This window comes from Anabrus simplex, chromosome 7 (assembly GCF_040414725.1).
Source record: "Anabrus simplex isolate iqAnaSimp1 chromosome 7, ASM4041472v1, whole genome shotgun sequence".
NCBI classification, from domain to species: domain Eukaryota; kingdom Metazoa; phylum Arthropoda; class Insecta; order Orthoptera; family Tettigoniidae; genus Anabrus; species Anabrus simplex.
Genome location: NC_090271.1, coordinates 278,616,145 through 278,638,938, shown reverse-complemented (window position 1 = coordinate 278,638,938; position 22,794 = coordinate 278,616,145). Strand labels below are relative to the sequence as shown.

The window sequence follows — 22,794 nt, the reverse complement described above, 5'->3', positions numbered from 1 at the left end:
CTGCGTTAAACTAATTTTTTGTACCTTTTGTTCAAAAATTAAATCTTAGAATTATTAAAATTTATTCTAACGATAACAGAATGTTTATAAAGCTATGTTCTATTTTACAGAAGTACACCAGGCAAATGCTGGGGCTGTACCTTAATTAAGGCCACGGCCGCTTCCTTCCCACTCCTAGCCCTCTCCTGCCCCATCGTCGCCATAAGACCTATCTGTGTCGGTGCGACATAAAGCAATTAGCAAAAAAAAAAAAAAAATTACAGAAGTAGTAAGACGTAATTAAAACACCAAGAAAACACAATCATTTCCTACTTTAACTATGTGTGACGTAACTAATTACACAATTACACAGGCATTTTTCCACAAATTTCTTGAACACTTCCTGAATTGGCGCAAGTTTTTCCAAGCGAATTTTGCTCTTCTTGGCTATTTATATCATCAGATCTAAGAGCTCGCAGTAAGGATTTGAAACGGTTGAGAGCCATACAATTTCGAAATATTCCACACCAGTGCTAACTGATGCCCAAAGATCTTCCAAATTCAGATTTCAGAATTCCTGAAATATACAAAAGACCAAACACGGCTTGAATTTCTGCAATCATTGTGTTCACAGAGTCTCTTTCCCGCGAGTAATTACTTTGATTATTCTCTATCCATATTCTTGTAAACTTGGTTTTATGACTCACCATACTGTCAGTGAAAAAGTTTCCGCATGTCTAGTGGAAAGCATGCTTCAACGGCTTGTCTCCGCACTTGAGGTAAATGGGTTTGTATTCTAACGCGGGCAAGAGTCGTATCACTTTTAGGCGGTGTGCGAATGTTCCAGTATGTTGTCCCATCTCTTCCAGTACCACACAGGTTGGTTTATTGCATTTTCTTCCTCATCTAGCTTACCTAGTTACTGTAATTTAGCAACATAAATTTCGGCATGGGAGTCGTCTTCCAATACATCCGGCATCATCATCAGTTGATGTCTCTTCTGTCTCTCTTCGAAATGGAACCTTCCTAGTTGCATTTAGCAGTTCTTGCCACTCCTCACGTCCTACACTGTCCAACAATCTATTCAGATTCTTTTGTTTTCTTCCATGTCAACGCAAAATATCAGAAAATGGTACAGATGTTGATTTACATAGGGAACCTGAAATATTTGTCCCGAATGAGTATATAATTCCAATATAGTTGGTCCGTTATTGGACATCATACATTTTCCAGCTAACTCATTCCTGGTTGCCAGCGTTTTGCCCCAGTGTGCTAAGTTGGTTCAAGATGGTGGCTAGAGTAGACACGCGCAAGCTTAGTGCTGCTGCAGTTTTTGTGGTAATAATCAGAGTTGTGCTTTACAGTTCTCTGCACGGTTCTATTCGAGTTAAGGAATCTGTGTGTGGAAGTGAAAAAGTGAGTTCTCTTTTTATATGGCTACTAGCAGAGAGAAACTGCTACATTCTGTCGTTCTCTCTCACTGGATGCACCATTTACCAGACTTATAGGAGCCTCCCTACTCGTTCTGAGCTGAACGAGCCTAGGCCTGGTCGCTCAGCGATTAGGGGCTTGCTTTGCCTCCTACTACTGGCTGGAGATGTTGACTTAAACCCTGGTCCCACCACTTGAGAAATGAAAATAGATCTAAACATCTATTGTCAGAACGTGCAAAGCCTAAACAATAAGCTTTCTGATTGTGAACTATTCCTGCCAGACTTAAGAGAAGTTGACGTGATCGGACTTACTGAAACATGGCTCTCGTGGGCTGATGACAGTGAACTAACACTCAGCACTAATTACAGCATATTTCGTCGTGATCGTGCTACTCTAGGTGGTGGAGTGATGCTAGCAGTGAACAGTGCGTTACCATGTAAACGCAGGACTGATCTCGAACAGGACTGTGAGTTAGTGTGGGTGGAGCTACTCTTTCCTCGATGCCCTGTACTTGTGGGAAGTTACTATAGACCACCAAACAGTCCATTCTGTGACCTTGAACAGTGCCTGGAATCAGTCATAGTAGTCTTCTCCAACTACTGGACTGTCAGCTAACAACTGTGACACACATTTTATAGACAGTTTTATTAACTGAAACAGTTTAATATGTACCCAACCTTTGCACCCAACACCCTGGACCTCATGCCCTCCTCATTAGAACTCAAAACAATAACACCAGGCAGAAACCTTTTCCTCTGCGATCACCAGTCTCTCGATGCTGCATTCCTCCTACCCCACCCCTCCTCAAAGCCCCACAGCAGGACATCCTCTCGCCCTACCTACATCTGGCGCCGTGCCGACTGGCCTGCTTTGTGTCATGCCCTGGAAAGCCTTCTCTGAAGCCTTCTCGAAATAGCTGATTTCGAATCGGCTCTTGACCTGCTGTACGACTGGCTGCAAGCCACAATGAAAGACTTTGTACCTGCACAACGGGCTACCACCAGCACACTTTTGTTCACTTAGCTGTGGGAATATATAAGAAGAAGAAGTCTTTCTATATTCTTCGTAGTGTTCAAGAGTGTAGATACAAGTCGAAATTCACAATCTTGATGAAGTATGGAATTGGGCACATAGGCCTGGGCATAATGTTGCAGAGAAGTATTTTGATATTCTTTGTGTCACTGCAAAGTGTAGATACACTTTAAATCATTTATAATCTTGATGAGATGTAGAATTGAGCATATATGCAAAGTAATGTCCTAATTAAAATATGAGTTGAACAGATATATTATTGCTCTTGAATACTACGAAGAATACTAAAAGACTTCTTCTTCTCATATATTCCCACAGCTAAGTGAACAAAAGTGTTTTAAGGAAATTCTAAAAACAATTTTTTCATAGTGTCAAACTTCTATGTTTTAAGACCATCTTTAAAACCACTGTGTTTCAAATACTTTGTTCTACACGCAATATGGCTGAAGATGACCTTTAAAAAGGTCGAAACTAGTCCCATTAAATGTTTATTAAATAAACACTATTTAATTTGTATGAAAAAGGTGGATTTAACTCACTTATTATTTTAATTTGGTTTTATCAAAGTTCAATACAGACCCATAAAATGAAATTCATTTCTCTAGATAACCCACACACTCACAATACCTTTGTTAAAATGCGCCGCCGTGCAAGGTCTATGGTCAGAAGAGACTACAAAACACGCGTAGACACTGTCACTGAAAACGTCCACAACAACCCCAAGCGCTACTGCAGTCTTATCAACACACGGAGAAGGACAGAGCGGATTCCTGTCAGCATGAACCACAACGATGCAACAGCAGAAGACGCCGATCGCAATGAACTGTTCAACGGGTATTTCTTCTCCAACTTCTCCCCTCCCTTACAAAACCAACCGCTCCCTCCCGTAGGTACAGTTTCAAACAGAACCCTATCAAGCATAACTACCACACCAAGTGAAGTTCACAACCTTCTTCAAACTCTTCGTACCAACATAGCTACCCGTCCCGACACTATAGGTCCTCTTTTCCTAAAAAATACTGCCAGCACCCTTTGCGTCCCTCTCTCTAAATTATTTAACAGATGTTTTGCCGCGGGCTATTTTCCTATTACCTGGAAACAGGCAAATATTGTTCCACTTGTCAAATCGGGCAATAAATTTAATGTTTCATCTTACCGACCAATTTATATTCTCCCCATACTATCCTTTATATTTGAAAAAATTATACACCAGCATATCCTCGCATTCATCTTGTCCTATATCTCAACCAAGCAGCATGGTTTTCTACCAGGTGGTTCTTGCCTAACAAACCTGGCCACTCTGCATAGCTTTGCATTACATGCCATTGCAGCTAAATCACAGCTGGATATCTGCTATGTAGACATTTCAAAAGCTTTCGATTCCGTAGACCATACTCTGTTGCTCCATAAACTCTCCGAACGATTTAATATACATGGCAGTCTTCTGAGCCTTCTTGCTGGCTTCCTACATAACCGTTGGCAGAGAGTGGTAATATCAGGCACTTCATCATGGTTACCAGTCACCTCCGGTGTCCCACAAGGCATTGCTCTTGGCCCTTTGCTGTTTTCCTTGTTTATGGACGATCTGCTGTCCAAACTCAACGAAATAGCGCGTACCCTACTTTTTGCTGATGGCTGCATGATATTTAGGGAGATCAGGAATCCAGCAGATGCATTTCTGCTACAGTCCTCACTTAATGTCCTCTCGAGCTGGTGCCGTACTTGGAAACTTATCCCCAATCCACAAAAATGCAGCCACATGACCATAACACTACATAAATCTCCTCTACCGACATATTACCTACTCGGCAAGCCCATCACTGTAGATAAGCAACAGCGTGACCTAGGTGTAATATTCGACAGAAAATTACAATTTAAGACCCACATAGAAACATATACAACCAAAGCTATGAAATTACTATGCATTCTCTACCGTTTTACATAAATTTCTGACCCCACTGCTCTTCGTCACTTCTTCACGATCATTCAACCTCTCTTAAACTACTGCTCTCTGATTTGGACAACAGCCTCTCCCTCCAATATTAACCAGTTAGACAGAGCTGCAATTGTTAGGAACAAAAATCCCAAGCTCAGAAATCTGTCTACGCAGCAGGTATTAAGGGCAATATATGTGGCACCGCTGCACATCAGGCGACAGGTATCTGGCATGAGTTTCCTCCACGGGATCTTAAATGGGCATTACCGCTCGGAACATCTTGTCTCACTCTTCTCTCTCCGCGTTCCTTCCCGCTCCACCAGAACCAAAGACCTTCTCCCCATACCCCGCACTCAGCACTCAATACTTCAACGATCTTTCTTAATCCGCTTCCAAACTCTCTTTAACAATACTAATAGGAGACAAGAGCTTGATATAGCATCAAATAAAACCATATTCGAGAGGGGTATAAATAGTCTCTTAAAGATAAGTTGATGTGAAGGGATTACACCGCACCGAGCTCGATAGCTGCAGTCACTTAAGTGCGGCCAGTATCCATTATTCAGAAGATAGTGGGTTTGAGCCCCATTGTCGGCAGCCCTGAAGATGGTTTTCCGTGGTTACCCATTTTCACACCGGGCAGATGCTGGGGCTGCACCTTAAATAAGGCCACAGCCACTTCCTTCCCACTTCCAGCCCTTTTCTGTCCCATCGTCGCCATAAGACCTATCAGTATCGGCGCGACGTAAAGCAACTTGCAAAAAAAGAAAAAAACGGATTACGCCGTCATCTTGACCCACGACGACTTGGCTATGAACATGGATATTCTCATGGTTTTCAATTTGGAAAGTTGTTATTAGTAGGCTGTGTACCTGATCTTGTTATATTTTGTTATGTTTGTTATATTTTATTATGAAAGTCTTTTAAGAGTGCAAGTGAAATTTGCTCAGTGTAGCTGTATCTTATGCTTTGTGAATAAATAAATAAAAAACACATGGCTAGTGCATACCATGGAGGGTACTGCGTAGGCTACTTGGAGCCACTGGGAGTGCCAGTGCACTATGACTTTGTCTCATTTTCAAAAAATTTCATTTGGGACAAATATTTCATGTTCCCTATGGAAATCAACATCTGTATCATTTTCTGATATTTTGCGTTGACATGGTAGAATAAAACAAAAATATAAGAAAGCAATATTTACACACTGAACATAAATGTTTGCTTAATTTCTGTAACATAAGAGGATGGAAACTTGCAACTTTACTGTGAATACTAATAAAAAAAAAAAATAATAATCAATAATCGTTGCCAACACTTGGGTGCAATTTGTAGCTTTATTGTAAATGTAATAATAAAATTACTGAAAAACTTAATAAAATACTTGAAATAAATTGTATTAATAAACATAATTAATTGAAATGTCCGTAGTATGGGCGCCAGAGTTCACCAGAATGGATCCCTCGAATTTAGATAGAGCATGATAATTCTTTATCTCCCAGGGCGTGTACTTAATGCTGCGTACTGGTACATTTGCTTCAGGCCTTACCTAACCTTCTGAAAATGACTAAATAGGTAGAAACTGCACCTAGGTTCATCAATAACTCCACTGATTTTAAAATATCTAAGTATATTGTCAATAAAATCTGTGCATGAGCACCTCATCAACACACCAAAATACACTTATAATACACAAACAAAATATTACTGGAAGACTCCATATTTACAACAACAACAACAACAACAACAAAGAAAACAGTGGGAAAACGAAAGCGAGAACTAAGGCACCATTTGTGATTAGTCTGTTGAACAATCTACATATATGTAGATAAGAACCCTTCACTGTCTCTGTATCAACACGACTTGCCGATTCTCATAATTGACACTTATAATATCACAGAGATACTGTACCTCATAATACTGTGTTCACTGACTTTAACATTTGTTGTAAAGATATATACATTTGGGAAACACACGCTTGTCGTTCCTGAACATAAATTATGGAAAGTCTGAGATATAGCACCTCCTAACTTTCAGCAACCTGTAATACCAGGCTGCCACAAAGTGATACAATACTTAGTTGTATGTCAGTCACTTTTCACAAACATAAAAAGACTACGTTCCACAAACATTGGAAGTCCAGTCTAGTATAGTACAGCAGTGTTACTCTAGTACTGTATATCCAGTTTCACTCCCGTATTATGTGTCCGCACTTCTTCATCCCCGTACAGTGTGTGTTCTTTCCCGTCGTTTGATCACATGCTAAATAGACATCAGCATTCCCCTTCCTCTCAGATGATACGTCAAGTTTCATCCTGGCCATCCAATCGTGAGTGGATCCACATGTCAAGACCACACCCTGAATCTCTTCCAGTGGCACAAGGCAATCACAAGGTCAACAAACTGTAGGGTGTTTCACATGACTCATCAGAGATTTCCAACCACAACAAGAAGTCCATCTCATCAAACACAGGGATATGTATATGACTCATCCAGATTTTCCAAGTTCAGTATAGCAATGTTTTCCCAGCCATTGTGCAAAACAAATTGCTCATACCACATATGGAGACCTCCCAGCTTATTAATATTAATGACAAAATATACAACTAAAATACTGTTAATAATAATAATAATAATAATAATAAATCAAATACTGACAATAATATCTCTCACTTCTACATGTAATGCAAGGGTGTGATATATGTACTATCACAAACTTCAGCTTGCTGAGAAACGTGCAGGGTTGTACACAGAGAATGCTCCAGGTGTTCACGAAAAGCGAGCTCACACAGACAACGTTATTGTTGCCAGGCTAAAACTTTCCCCACCACTAGCCAACAGTTTCAGGGAAAGGTATTGAAAGGGACAGCCCGTAAGTACAATCCTATGACATTACACATTTGTAATTATGTAGAATCCAGACGAAAACTCAGTTTGCGACCTCTCACGGGTTAAGCAACCCACAAAGCTGGCAACCACCTCGTAGTTCAGAACAAACCGGTAGACTGATGAGTGCAATGGTGGTTGCTGATTTCTAGACAAATACTGATTATGGTTTATATGCACTTTAAACTATATTAAACAAATAATAAATTCTAATCTTTTACTTTTAATTACATTTCTTCTACATTTGCAGTTATATCACAGAAATTTGAGGTTATTTCAGTTAAAGCTGTTTTCATCTGTATCAGTCAATTGGGAACCGTATTTTGACTTGGCATAGTTTGTTTTTTGGGAAAGTTGCTCACAGAAATAAGTAAATACTTGCATATAAATAGCTACAAATAATCTTAATTTCATGCGCTTAGCAACTGAAAAGTGTTGGAACACGTTTACACCAACTTGAAGTGTGCACAAGTGTTTAAAAAGTATCATTTTGCACTTATATTAATTCGAGCTGCAAATCCAGTCTGACCTTTACAGGTTGGATATGCATATGATTTACAGAGAGATCGAAAGCATTTTCCAGATGTTTGCAATCAGCAAATCTAAGAATTTGGTTTTGAGATTTTCTAATAAGGCAATATACTTTCCGAAGCCCGCCTAGTGGCTATGATCATTAAGGCGTTAAGCCTATTATGATTGGACTCCACGGTCAGCCGGTTCAAGCCCTGGCGGTCAGAATTTTTGTTCGCCATCAGAATGTTGGCTGGCAGGGTAGGAGGGGTGGTGGTATACAATTTCTAGTCGCTAGATTGTAAGCCAAAAGTCCGGATCGATTCCAAACCTCTCCACAGTGTTCATATGGAGGGAGGGCATATGTCGCTGTTGATGGTGATTCATCTGTTGGATGGGGACTTTAAGCCATGAACAGAACCTTTGATGCTATTCGACAGGAGTAGGCTATGTGCCGGCACTGGGTTTCATCTTCTCCCTTCCTAGTATCATAGAGACCTGCGCGGATATACAAAATAATATCCGCACTTCCTTCATCCGCATCCGCATATGGTTATATGCATCCACAAATTGTTATGCGTGGATATTGTTAATATTTAATTACAGTGTATTACACCCAAGGTATTGAAACCGACAGATCTGTTAAAATACAACAGACCTGACACCTGGTACCAGAACCCCTACAGTAACAAGTTTATGAGGGATTTTCTCTTGCGACAACTACCGATGTATTGACCTATGTTCCTTCCATTAATTGTGGGCAGGAGTCAGGTAGGCTCAGATCAGATTTACGGCTTCATGGTCTCAAGGCTCTTTATACAGGGTGTAACTAAATATGTGGGAAAGCTCCGGGAATTTGATAGAGTACCTGACGACAAGCAGAACATGTCCTGCAAACATATGGTTTATTTGATTTTGATTGCCTGTTACAGGCATTGTTTGTGGTGTACATAAAACACACCACTTCATTATGCAGGTTGGTAATTCGTGTAGGGCACACAGGCCACTTGTACATTTCATCCCTATTCAAGTCTGTGTGCATTTGTTTTGTATTCAAAGCCACGTGATGTCAGTTGCTTAGCAAACACTTCCACACAGGTCATAAGCTAGAGTGGAGTGATACGTGTTGTCAGTTGTTATTGAGTGCATGTACATTACAAGTGGAGTGATACGTGTTGTCAGTTGTTATTCAGTGTACGTACAGTACAAGTCATGATACAATGGGGTACTCAAATTAGGAAATGGCAAACATTCACCATCTGTATGGATGGGTTCAGTGTAACACAATTGAAGCATGCATTTGTATGTGGAACACTTTCCTAATAGGCATATACCGAACAAGATGTTCCAAAGAATACATGAGCGCTTCGCAAAACAGGCTCGTTTAGTAGGTGTGTTGCTGATAATGGGCGACTTAGGAGCACAAGAATACCTGACACAGAGGAACGAGTTATCAACCATATTGAGAAAAATAGCAGGAGCAGCACCAGGGAATTAGCGGCAAGTTTGAATGTGAGTCATATAACAGTGTGGAGGATTCTATGAGAACAGCTCCTTTATCCATATCATCTTCCAAGAGTCCAAAGTCTTAGTGCAGCTGACTTTCCACCCAGAGCAGCATTTTGTACCTGGTTACGACAGATGTGTGTTCAGGGGCTCTGCTATTCTCTTTACCGATGAAGCAAAGTTTACCAGAAATGGAGTGCAGAACTTTCACAATACGCAAGTCTGAGCGTATGAAAATCCCAGAAACGTTGTGCAAACCAGACATCGACAACAGTTCAGTATTAATGTTTGGGCTGGAATAATAGGTGACACGTTAATTGGTCCTTTCATTTTACCAGGAACATTGACAGGAGTGTCATACAGTGCCTTGTTAACAAATGATTTACCGTATGTGTTTTTTGGAAGACATTCTGCTGGATTTAATTCAGCGCAATACATCAGGGATTCCCAAACAAATGGACAGGGCGTCAGGGACCGATACCTGGCCTGCTCGTTCTCCCGATCTCAATCCATTAGACTTCTACTTATGGGGTCATTTGAAGGCCATTGTGTATGCCACACCTATTCATAATATGGAAATGATGCATCAGCGAATAGAGCAAAGGTGTCAGCAGATACTACAAATGCCTGGAATATGGGAACGAGTGAGACAGTCAATGATGCGACGCATAGATGCCTGCATTACAGCTCGTGGTAGCCATTTTGAGCACCTTCTGTATAGAACTGTAAGTAGTAAATTACACTTTATCAACACAAATGACCAGCATAGTGAAGTAGGCTGTGTTATGTACACCACGAACAATGCCTGTAACACGGAAACGAAAGCAAATAAACCATATGTTTACAGGACAAGTTCTGCTTGTGAGGTACTCTATCGAATCCCCGGAGCTTTCCCATATGTTTAGTTACACCCTGTATATCACCATTTCCCATACCACTGTCAAGGGTTGCATAATCACCAGGAATAGTAAGAGTATACCTGAGTGAAAATCAATAAATATCATTATTTAGAAATTTTCAGCAAAATTATCCGCACTGCCATACAGTGTGTATCCGCCAAGACACTAACTTTGTGGATATCCGCATCCACTGTAAAGATTCATCTTGCTCCATACTCAATCTCATAAAGAAACAGGATAAGGGATAGACATACAGTATGTAATGTCTAACTGGAACTATGCTGCTGCCTGCCACTAATTTTTATTCAGGTCTAGGATATGAAAGAATGACAAACGAATGAACACTGATCTTCTGCAGTGCTATTCTTATGATTTGTGCAAAGGTCAAGTACTAGATGTGGTTTGTGAACCATTAAACCGAGCAGGTGGCTGCGCGGTTTGGGTCACGTAGCTATCGGCTTGCATTTGAATCCCACTCTCGGTTACCCCGAAGATGGTTTTACGTGGTTTCCCATTTCCCACCCCTAGCCCTTTCCTATCCCATTGTGACCATAAGACCTATCTTTATTGGTGTGACATAACAACAAGAACTAGTAAATGCCTATGCAGTTGTTGGATGTTGTAGTTTGTAATCACCTGGTCTTTTGGACCATGTTGTGGTATGGATGTTGTGAGAGGGCCTCCTTATTGCAGAGGTAGAGTTAGTTTCTGTATGATTTTATGTTAATGAATATTTTGAAAATATGTTAACTGCTGTGTGAACTTTTTCTTATTTTCTCTTTGAATAGCTTGCCATATTTTCATCTGTGAAACCTAATCCTAGTTGGCAAGAAGATGTCTTTTTTGTGGACAAAATATCCGACTTTAACTATACAGAACCATCTGAAAGGTATGGGAATCTTAACTAGTGATTCATTTCTGCATAGTTCTAATGATTCATTATATGGGATAGGTTTTGAAATATTTTTCTTTCTATTTACAGGATGTTGACTCTTCTCATCCCAGAGTCAACTCGCAAGAATGGTACTCTTTATCTACATTTATTTTTGGGAAAGAAACCTTTGAGTAGCAGAGAATTCGTGGCCCTTCATGCAGATCCATCTGTTGTCTATGCTCGAATCCGATTAACTCAGTATCATGTACCAGCAGCAGAAGCTTTTCAGTTGCTTGGTAGTGCTACCCCTAAGGTTTGTATGGAGCAGTGTTCAGAGAATTTCCATGTTCAGCCTTTTCCCTTTATTGTATTCTTGATGTTTTCGATTCAACCCATTGTTGATTTTATTGCATGATTGCAATCTAACTTTGAAATAAAGAAGCGATGAACTTACCCTCAAATATAACTGAAGTAATAAAGAAACATTAGCTTATGTGACATTTTGAGTCAAATATATGAACTCTTAAACCTAAGACAAATATTTCATTGAATGATAGGACAGATGAACATAATAATACACAATATAAAATCCATCATAAACCAGGGAAACTCAAAATTTTGACAGATGAAATGAATCGCAAAGGGATTCTAATAACCAGTGGTCAAGAAATGAGAAACACTGATTAGGGACTGATGGAATCACAAGGATATAGAATTTACAAGGGAATACCAAGAAAAGGAGTAATGAAGCAATGTCCACAATTCGGAACCTGATTTGTGGTCAGTCTCATAATCTCATAATAGAATTCAGAGTACAATCTTCCAGGCTCTCAATAACTATAAAAGCTGCAAATAGAATACCGTATACACAATAATAAAAGTCCATTCCCAAACTAATAATAAAATTAATAAGAACACAGAGAGGATGTGGATGGACTTTGGGAGCTTCTAGATCAAATGACTTCAAAGATAAATAAAAACCACACCAGAATTTGAATTGGAGACTTTAATGTCCAGTTAGTAAGGGAAAAGAGATATAAAGATGTAATAGGTGCTTGCTTGTTGTTTTAAGGAGCCTAACATCGAAGGTCATCGATTTGATATAATAGGGAAGTGGCCAGCACAAAGAAGAACAAACAGGAATGGTGTAAGACTGGTGGAATTCTGCAGAAACCATGATATGATCTCGAAGTCGTACTTCAAGAGAAGAACAAATAAGGTCAAAACTTGAAAACATCCAGATTGGAAAAAAGAAGAATGGAAACTGGATCATGTTTGTATGGATAAAAATTACCACAGGGAAATCTACAATGTAAAAGTCTTGAGAGGGACAGATATTGGATCATATCATTCTTCTTCTTCTCCTTAGCGTGCCTGTCCGCCTCGGACGTTGGCGATCAACATGGCTATTCGGGCTTTATCCATCGAAATTCGGAACAGTTCTGCAGATGTTTTGTTGAACCAGGTTTTAAGGTTGTCGAGCCAGGAAATTCTTCTTCGCCCAGGAGATCTTTTTCCTTCTATTTTCCCTTGTAGGATAAGTTGAAGCAGCTCATACCTTTTCTGATTCCTCATGATGTGTCCAAAATATTGTAGTTTACTGCACTTGATGGTGTTGATCAGCTCTGGTCTCTTGTTAGCTCGGCGTAGAACCTCAATGTTTGTAATCTTCTGAGTCCATGATATTCTCAAAATTCTTCTGTATAGCCAGAGTTCAAATGCTTCCAGTCTAGCAGTGGTGGCTTTTGTAAGCGTCCATGTTTCCACACCGTAAAAGAGAACTGAAAACATATAGCACCTAAGGAGCCGCATTTTGGTATCCATGGTAAGGTCGTGATTCTGGAAGGTTGAGTTCATTGAATTGAAAACACTTCTCGCTTTTCCAATGCGGCACTTTATCTCTTGCGAATTGTCCCATGTTTCGTTAATGATGGTACCCAGGTACGAATACTGTGAAACTCTCTCTATACTTCCTCCATTGAGGAACAGATTCACGCCTCGGATGTTCTGCTTACTGATGATCATCAATTTTGTTTTATTAGTGTTGATGTCCAGACCATATCTCTTGCTTGTTTCAGAAATTTTGTTCCCCTTCCATCGTATCTGCAAAGACAATTGTGTCATCTGCATAGCGCAAATTGTTGAGTTTGACACCATTCACTGAAATTCCTTCCTCCACATCAAATAGGGCTTCTTTGAATACGTGCTCAGAATACAGGTTGAAGAGTATCGGTGATATTATACATCCTTGCCTGACCCCTCGGCATATTCTCACTTGCTCAGATTGGTCTTGATCTATTTTCATGACTGCAGATTGGTTCCAGTATAAATTTGCTATTATTCTTAGATCTTTCCCATCAATTCCTGTTTTCTTGAGTACGTCTATCAGGTGTTCATGAATCACGCGATCAAACGCCTTTTGATAATCAATGAGGCATGCAAATACATTACAGTTGATATCCCTACATTTTTGGAACCGTACCTGTACACTAAATATTGCTTCTCTAGTGCCAACTGCCTTCAAAAACCCAAACTGGTTGGACGCTATCTGTTTTTCACAAATTCTGTATATCCGCTTGTGTATCACTTTAAGAAATAATTTTAGCAGATGGCTCATTAAGCTGATGGTACGGTAGTCCCCACATTCTTTGGCATTTGATTTCTTTGGTAAAGCAATAAATTCTGATTTTAACCATTCTGGAGGGATTTTACCTGATGAGTAAATGTCATTACTTGATAAAAATAAAAATTAAATTCACCCCACTGACAAAGAAAAATTTCCATCCCAAAAAAGAAGAGAAACTGTGCCCAGACGTGCCAAGTCTCCTGATTTGAGCAGGAGACTCTCGATTTGAGCGGGAGACTCCAGATTTTGCATCGTTCCTCCCGATCTCCCAATTTTCAGAGCAATATCCGTAATTTTCGTATTATTTTAAACTCCCGCGGATTTCCTCGTTCTATCAATATATATCTGAGTATGGCTGGTCGATAGTCGTTCTAATAATGATACCAGATGGCAGTATGGGGCACGGTGGCCAGTCATGTGCTGCTCTTTGGTCTATAATACAGTCATTCTCTTTGCAAGCGAGGCAAACAAGTAACATTCTCTTTGGAGTAACCTAACCTCAGAAACATAGTCGTTCTGCCCGGGGCAAGACCTGCAGAAGTGCTCGTGTTTTGCCTTAATATTTGTTTTGGCCAAAATGTCAAAAAAAGAAATATGATGCAGTGTTTGAAAGTGCTTATAGGGAAGAGTTTCCGTGTTTGAGTGAATCCAGAAAGGGACCAACGTTCACATTCTGTATTATACGTGGGTTTGATTTTGCAATTGCACATGGCGGGAAATGCAATATACTCAAGCACATGCAAATGAAAAAACATAAGGAGAGTGTTCAGTGTGTAGAAGGAAACCAGAAACTGAACTTTTCATGTAAAAACCAAGATGTAAATCCTGTGACGAATGCCGAGGCGTTATTTACTTCATTTATAGTAGAAAATAACCTGCCTGTAAATTGTGCCGATCACGCGCAACCTTTGTTTCGCAAAATGTTTCCTGATTTGGAAATCGCTAAACGATATGGGTGTGCTAGAACGAAAAAAGTGGCTATCATTACAGAAATGTGCATGGAAGAAAGGGCGAAAATTGTATCACTTTTGCAGGTGAAAGCATTTTCTGTTGCTACTGATGGTAGCAATAAAAGCGATTTAAAGATATAGGCCTATCCCATGTTGTAACATTTTTTAAGCCTGAGCTCAATGAAATCCAGAGTTGTCTACTCTCTGTGCCTAATTTAGAAGGGGATGCTACTGGAGCTAACATTGCCAATCTTTTGCTTTCAGTTTTACGGGAATTCTGCATTCCATTAAAAAACTGCGTAGCTCTTGGTGCTGATAATGCTCCAGTAATGGTAGGATTAAACAATGGTGTGGCAAGATGTTTGAAGCAGGAAAATAGTAACAATCATCGTAGGCTGCTCTTGTCACCTAATTAATCTTGCTGCCGAGAACGGTGCGGGATGCTTGCCTGTAAATGTAGATGAAAGTATAATTGATATATTTTATTACCTGGAAAGGTGTGCAAAGAGGAAAGAAAAGTTCAGAGAATTTCAGACTTTACACAACACAGAGATCAGGAAAATTCTGAAGTATTTGCCTACTCGATAATTATCACTAAGAAGGTGTTTAGATAGGATTTTGCTTCAGTGGGACTCTTTGGGTACATTATTCAGGAGCGAAATTGTGAGTAAGGATTCTCAGTTGGGAATGTTGAAGACTTACAAAATTCCTAAGTACTGTTTAAGTGCAGATGTGTCTTGTTTGTCTGAAAACGTTAAGGATTGTCATAACATTTCACCTCACTCCTCAGTTAAAAGGAAAAGACAGTCATCAGTTTCACTAAAAATATGAAACTACTTATGACACTAAGAGCCATGCATTGTCACATGAAGAACGACTTTTCATGTTCCTTTCATCAAATTTACATATATCTTTTTGCCTTATTCTCTCAAGTTTTATGGATATCTTTGAGAATCCAAACGTAGCTCTTCAGTCAAGTATGCCACACATCCACTTATTGGGTCAGTTTTGGAGGAACTATTGAAGAATGTGATGGCAAGTTTTGTGAAATCAGACGTTATTAAAAGATCCTCCTCTCTCCTTGATGTAGATTATCATACTCTAGCAAATTAAAAGGATGATTGTGATCTGATTATAGGGAACTCTGCGTTTGTTTTAGTGAACACCTTGAAATCTGAGGAAAAGTGCATATTCTTTAAGTCTGTTAGAAAGTGTTTCTCTTCATCGTGTGACTACATGGTACACTAATTTCCATTCAAAGATGAAGTTTTAATTAATGCAGAAGTTGCAAATATTTCTGCTATATGTAAGGCATCATTTTCTAGCCTTAGATTTTTCATAAACAAGTGTGCGAACATTTTGACTAATGAAATGGAACGTTTGGATAAAGAAACTGATATTCTGCACTCCCAGTTCTGTAACTTTCAGCTCGAAGAAACAGACCTGGCAAAAGGAAGAACTGATGTTCAATGGGCATTGGTAGGTCAGATGAAATCAGCTGATGGTGTACTTAAATATGACAGACCCTCTAAGGTGATGCTTGCTATTTTATCAATTCCACATAGCAATGCGGAATGTGAAAGGATTTTTAGCAGAGTCACAAAGACAAAAACACAGTTCAGATCCTTGCTGTCTTAACAAACTTTGGAGAAACTTTAAACCTTGAAATCAGTTCAGCAAGGCAAGTGCTTTGAGCAAAAATTTAGTTCCGAGTTTCTGAAGAAGGCTAAGTCAGCTACTGGTGTGTTGAACAACAATTAGTCGTAATGTGATCACCATGTTGAAGGATGAGAAGTCACATGTTCGTACAGTTCAGGTATGTCCAGTATATAGTATTCACATGTAAATGATGGAAAATATATATATATGAGCAAATAGAATTGTTAATGTATTGAATTATAATGAATTTGTACATGTTCTGCCATCAGTGATGTGTCGTAATACGTTGCGATTCGCTGCGAAATTTCTCCTGATTTTTCACTTTTGAAATTTGGCATGTCTCTGTGCCCCTCATAAACTGATAAATAACAAGGCATGTGAAGAACTAACTAGGGATATAAAAATAACAGGTGATATAGAGGAAATAATTCCCCATTTGAAATGAATTCTGAACACATAGCCCCAGTAAATCCAAGAAAAAGCATCATCAATGGTGGAATGATGAATGTGATAAAGCATTTAAAGATAAGACGCCAAGACTGGTTAAGGTATCATAGTAAAAAAAATAATGGAAGAATCACACCTGGAACTCATAAAACAAAGAAGGATAACTGAATAAATTGATAGAGGGAGGAGGGGGGGTGACACACCAATACTAAAACGATATACTTCCAACAATAGAAACAAATAGCGGGAAAACAAACTCAAGAGATTACTACAAAATATTTAGCAGACAACTAAAAGATATGATCCTCCAACATTAATATTAAAAGATAAAAATAATACAATGGCCCATAGCAATAGAAAAAATACAGAGATTTTAGCAGAAACATTTAACGAATGACAAAATTGCAAAAGATCCCCCAGAACTTCTTTAAATAAACACAGAAACCCCATTAAAACACCAGCAGAAAATATAAACCCACCCACAGTCCATGCGACTTTGAAAGAGCTCAAAAGCTAAAAAGCAAGTGTAGATTATCAAACATTGCAGAACTTTGGAAATGAAATATGCAGCAGAACTAGTCAAAATATCATTACACCAATGCATAGTGAAAATCTGGAACAAAGAACTACTACCAGAACATTGGACTGCAGCTATAATACATACATCCATTACACAAAAAGGGAGAAAAGTCAAATCCAGACAGCTATAGAAGAATTTCCCTTTTGGCTTGCACATATAAAGTCATGTTGAGGACTCTATACAATCGTTGTAAAGATCAGATTGAACTTAGAGAATACTAAGGAGGATTTTAGGCCCTGGGAAAGCTACTCGGAACAGGTATTCACCTTAAAATTAGTATTGGATGTCTAAAAAAGAAGGCAGAAGCAACAAGTTGTACCCTTTGTAGACTTCAAAAAAACTTACGATTGTATCCACAGATCTTCAATGATGAAGATTAAGGAACTTCGGACCTCATCCCAAATTAATATAATCGATAAAATTAACCCTAACAAATATCAAATCCAAACTAAAATTCAGAGGAGAAATATCGGAGCCATTTATGATTAAGACTGGGTTAAGACAGGGAGATGATTTATCACCATTGCTTTTTGACTGTGCTCTAGAATATGTGATGAGGGAATGGTACAAGGAAAATCCTTAGAACATAAAAATTGGAACCAAGAAAGATCATATAAACTTAAATTGCTTGGGATTCGCAGACGACTTAGCGGTACTAGCTAATTAACATTCAAGGAGCCAGAAATCAAACAAGTTTACAAAATAAAAGGTCTTTCACAAAGAATGAACCGATTTCATCAAGCTATATTTTCCCAACAGCAATAGTACAAGATTAAACTTAAGACACATTGTTTGACTGATGTTCAAGTTTAGTCCTACAAGTGTTCAATATGACCACCACCAGCAGCATGGACCACATCAAGGCGATAAGACAATTCCTTCCAAACGCGTTGCAGCATATCACAATCCACTGAGTTGATCACACGTGTTATCTGCTCTTGAAGGTCATCCAGTGTAGTGGGTAGTGGCGGAACATAAACTTTGTACTTGACGTATCCCCACAGGAAGAAGTCACAAGGAGTGAGGTCTGGGGATCCTGGAGGCCACGCGAGTAGAGCACGATCTGTAGCAGTGTGTTGACCAGTCCACCGTGGAGGCACTGTTTGATTCAGAAATGCTCACACTGGTAAGCTCCAATGGGGCGGGGCTCCATCTTGTTGGAAAATGAAGTCGCATGAGTCTGTTCGCAGCAAAGGGAAGAGCAAGGTCCGTAACATTGCGAGATAGCTTTCTCCTGTGACAGTGTTGGTGTTGAAGAAGAAAGGGCCATAAACCCTGACTGCACAGAAAACATCTACCTTGGGAGAATTCTGTTCGTGCTCGATTGTAGCATGTGGGTGTTCGGTTCCCCGAATCTAAACATTGTGACGACTGGCACAGCCATTGATATGGAAGGCTGCTTTGTCACTAAAAATGACGTGCGAAAAGGTGTCTTCATCATTTTCCATGTTCAGCATCGCAGCACAGAATTCCATCCGTTGTCCCTTGTCAACATGTCTCAGTGCCTGAACCAGCTGAAGTCTGTACGGTTTCATGTGTAGGCATCTTTTCAGGACACGCCAGGTACTGGTACTGCTCACCTGTAGCTGATGGCGACCTTAAGATATGGATTTCCAGGGGCTCCGAGTAAACGCCCCTGGGATTCTCCTAAAATTTTCTTCTGACCGTGCAGTTTGCGGTCGACCAGGCCTTTTTCTTTTGCATGAACATCCTGTTTCCTGGAACTATTGGAATCACCGTTGGATGTTCTTGGGAGAGGGCCTGTACGTGTCATCGTTAAATCTCCTACAGAACTCGCGTTGCACCATGACCACAGACCCAGTCCGTGTGAACGAAACAACACAGAACGCTTTGTGCTGAGGTGTTGCCATTGTTGGACTCACACGGCAATTGAGTGAGCTCACTACTGTGCAGGTTGAATGGAGTTGGGGCGAGGGGAGGAAGGTGCGGAGCACTCTACTGACTGCTAATAGAAATGTAACAATATGCGTCTTGTTCTGCTGCGTGGCTTGAGTATGGTGCAATAAGCTGTTGAAATTGGTTCATTCTTTATGAAAGACCATGTATAACACAAAAAGTAGGACTCCAGATATCATTCTAAAAGGCTGAGATAATGGTAGAAGATTCACTAGTAATAAACCACCTAACAGTAAATAACAGGAAAGTAAAAAATAGTTAAACATTTTAAGTACTGAGGAGAATCTATAAAATACAACTTGTATGAGAAACCTGCTTGTCAAGAAGGAACTAATGAAATGATAAAAGCTCAAAAACTAACATGGTCCGTATAACATATCTATAAAAACAAAATTAGAACATTACAAAACTGTGGTTCAACCAGAGGTGACAAACGGAAGTAAACTCTTTTTAAAGTCACTCAGAGAAACAGTACCATAAAAATCATAAAAGTAGAGAGAAGAATAGCTAGAACATGCATAAATTAAAAATATTAGAAATATGGGCAATGGTTGATAGTGCCAAATGGCGTGCTGTACAGAGAACTGGAGCCCATCACAGATTCTATATGGAAGAAGAGATATCTTTTTTTGGTCACATTATGAGGACACAGAAATCAGCTTACCAAGAAAAATTGTAGAGTAACTCTGGAATCTGAAGCAACAAGTAGGATGGTATAAGAAATTAGAGAGGATATAGAAGAACTAGAAATAATGCTGAACGTTTTGCAAAACAGAAAATTTAAAGAAACTGAAAAAAGGCATAAAAATAAGATTTAAACCAATAGATAAATATCATACAATGAAAAGGGTATTTGCAGATGAGGAATGATAGAAAAGATCAGGACAAATGAAAGGTTACTGGACATTTTGGACAGAATACTTATTGAAGAAGATAACCAGAAAACGATTGACTGAAGTGGTCCAATGAGGTTGTAAAAGCAGCAGCAGAAGAAGAACATAGGAGAAAAATAGCTCGTGGTATATATCACTTGTACGATATATTATGTATTCCTTCAAATTTTTTTTAGCGGATTCATTGTAAAATTAATCATCATCATTTTACAGTTCCATTTTCCATGGTACTGTTGGCGTACCTCTTCCATTCTGTCTTATTGGGATCCGGTCTGTTGTTAGTGATGTCCTCCAGTGGCCTTTCCCGATCTGCAATGTCCATTCAGTGGGTTCTTCTTCCCACCATTTGTTTTCCTGCCACATGTCTCTCCAAGTTAACACAAGCTGTCCCTGTTGTCTCCATCCTCATTACCACCTCAATATGGACATGCTGACCCAATCTAACAATGATGTTTCAATTCCAGCTTCCTTTCTAACAGTGTATTTCCTTAACTTGTCCAGTTTTGTTTTTTTGAATTGTGGACCTCAGGAACTTCATCTCAGATGCCTGCAACCAAGGCCGCACTAGATAGACAGGCCACAAGGCTCGGACCGTGACGTCACGCCAGTGGCTGGCGTTTAGCATGGTGGTATACGGCCCGCTCTCACTGTCTCCATGATATTATTAATTTATTGAACCTGAACGATATAACTGAACACGCCTTTAATTGTGGTTTTATTTAGGCTTGTACACTACATCAGTTTATGCGGGGGAAAACTAGCGGAACAGTTTATGTACATTTATTTACGTAAAAATAAGCTGACATCTGTCATTTGTAACGTAACACGGTTTCATGCAAAAGATTAAAACCCATAATACGTATAAAAATAGTTTTAATGTTACTATGCAAATACATGATAGCAATTCACAACAATAGTCTGGAACCTTTCTTAGAAATTAGGCTTCAACTTAAAACTTATCTAACAATTCTTAAGGTTTCAGTTTATCAATTTTCCTTTTCTTTGCCGATTTATGGCTATCCTTACTTGAGGATTTCTTCTTCTTAGCAACGAGTTTGTCTGCGATAACTTTTCTATAGTTATTCAATAATATATTACAAAAGATGTATATACATTTGTCAACGTAATCTTTAAAACTACTTCTACAATCACTGCATGTTTCAAACATGACGTTTTCATTTTCCAGAACTTTGTTGACAAGCAAAATCAGAATGTTTCTTTGAGAATCACCATGTAAAAACCTCGATTCAAATTTATCTCTTATAAGTACACTAAATAATTTAAACTGTGTGATCAAAATGTTGACAATAAAATATGATGGATATTTCAAAGCTCCCCTGTCGATTATATTGAAATAAAAATTGTCCTCCGGCTTTAACACATCTGACGTTACATTATCATTATTTAACAATAAAACATCTTGACAATTTATACATGTACAATTTTTCATAATTATTTTACAAATATATCCACCAATATAAACTAGACCTAACAAAATGTTTTCAGGTACAATAACATAATTTAACTCAACTACCACATTTTCAAAATGTGAAATGTCTGTTGGTTTGAAGCTTTCACAATCTGAGCTCTTGCAATCCACATACTTACTTAATGAAATAGGCACTAATAGGGATTACTGTCAGGGCTTTCAATTTTCGTTCTGACTCAAGGATTTGCTTCACTGAAATATGGTAGCAGGCATCACTCATTTCCCTGTACTGCCCAAATCGTGCTTCCAGTTCGTCAGTTTGAAATTTCCCTAACAATACATACTTGAATCCTAAACTTGTTTTCAAGAAATTTCTTACCTCTAAAATAGTTTTTGTAGTGTGAACTAAGGCTGTTTGAGTTTCATTAGCAAGTTTTCCATGACGACTTTCTGTTTTTTGTGTACTCTCCCCTTGAACAGACAGATTATCCCATCTAATTAACCATGTTAAAAACTTGCGCAGAAATAAAACATTGTCATGAATTGAAAATACTGCATTACAATGAGGTTCGGTAAATCTGTCGCCTTTGAAAGCATGCTTAACCCGTTAACTGGGGAGCGCGCGATACGGTAACTCTGTTCTGGTGGGGACGAATTTTCGTAACTCGAAAAATAATCAAATAAATTCAAGAAACCTTCCAAATGTTGATATACTTGATAATAAAATGCTACGTATATCCTAATTCTGATATAGAAAGTGATTTTTTGCCTATTTGTTAATATTTGTGGGTGTTATAGTTTTGGAGCAAAAACGACCTAAGTCTCGTACTAACTTCTGTATATTACAAATATAAATTTCTTTTCGGAATATCTATATTTTCATATTAATTTCAGGAAAATTAAAAGCCTATACACTGCAAATACGCTTTATCATTAACTAATCTACAATTTCTGAAATAAATACCGCAGTTGAGAGAAATACATTTCATTCAGGGTTTGCAAGTTTGAGAGTAAGTACTTACAGTGGTAGCCTGGTTCTAATCGTCTTCTCACAATAATTACTTCTTTATCGCAATGAATTTACACATCAGGACTGATTTCACTAATTATATTATTTACACTAGTCACACAGTTTACATCTCACGCACTGTTTTTACACATCTTGCATGTGATAAACACGGAAACACGGAGCTGCACAGAGAGCGACGTCGCAGTCACTGCACCTGTAGATTGTTTCACG

The 22,794-nt window shown here is 38.9% G+C and overlaps 1 protein-coding gene across 3 annotated transcripts in view; it reads left to right on the top strand.

Moving 5' to 3' along the window:
- LOC136877546 (lipid scramblase CLPTM1L) overlaps positions 1–22,794 on the top strand; it is a 306,831-nt gene that overhangs the window by 14,898 nt on the left and 269,139 nt on the right. For 2 of the 3 annotated variants that reach the window (XM_067151672.2, XM_068228675.1), the window contains exons 2-3: positions 10,968–11,068; positions 11,162–11,366. The exons of the other annotated variant lie outside the window; for it this stretch is intronic. In XM_067151672.2, coding sequence (XP_067007773.2) covers positions 10,968–11,068; positions 11,162–11,366 — 306 coding nt within the window. The remainder of the gene's footprint in view (positions 1–10,967; positions 11,069–11,161; positions 11,367–22,794) is intronic. 3 annotated transcript variants of the gene reach the window in all.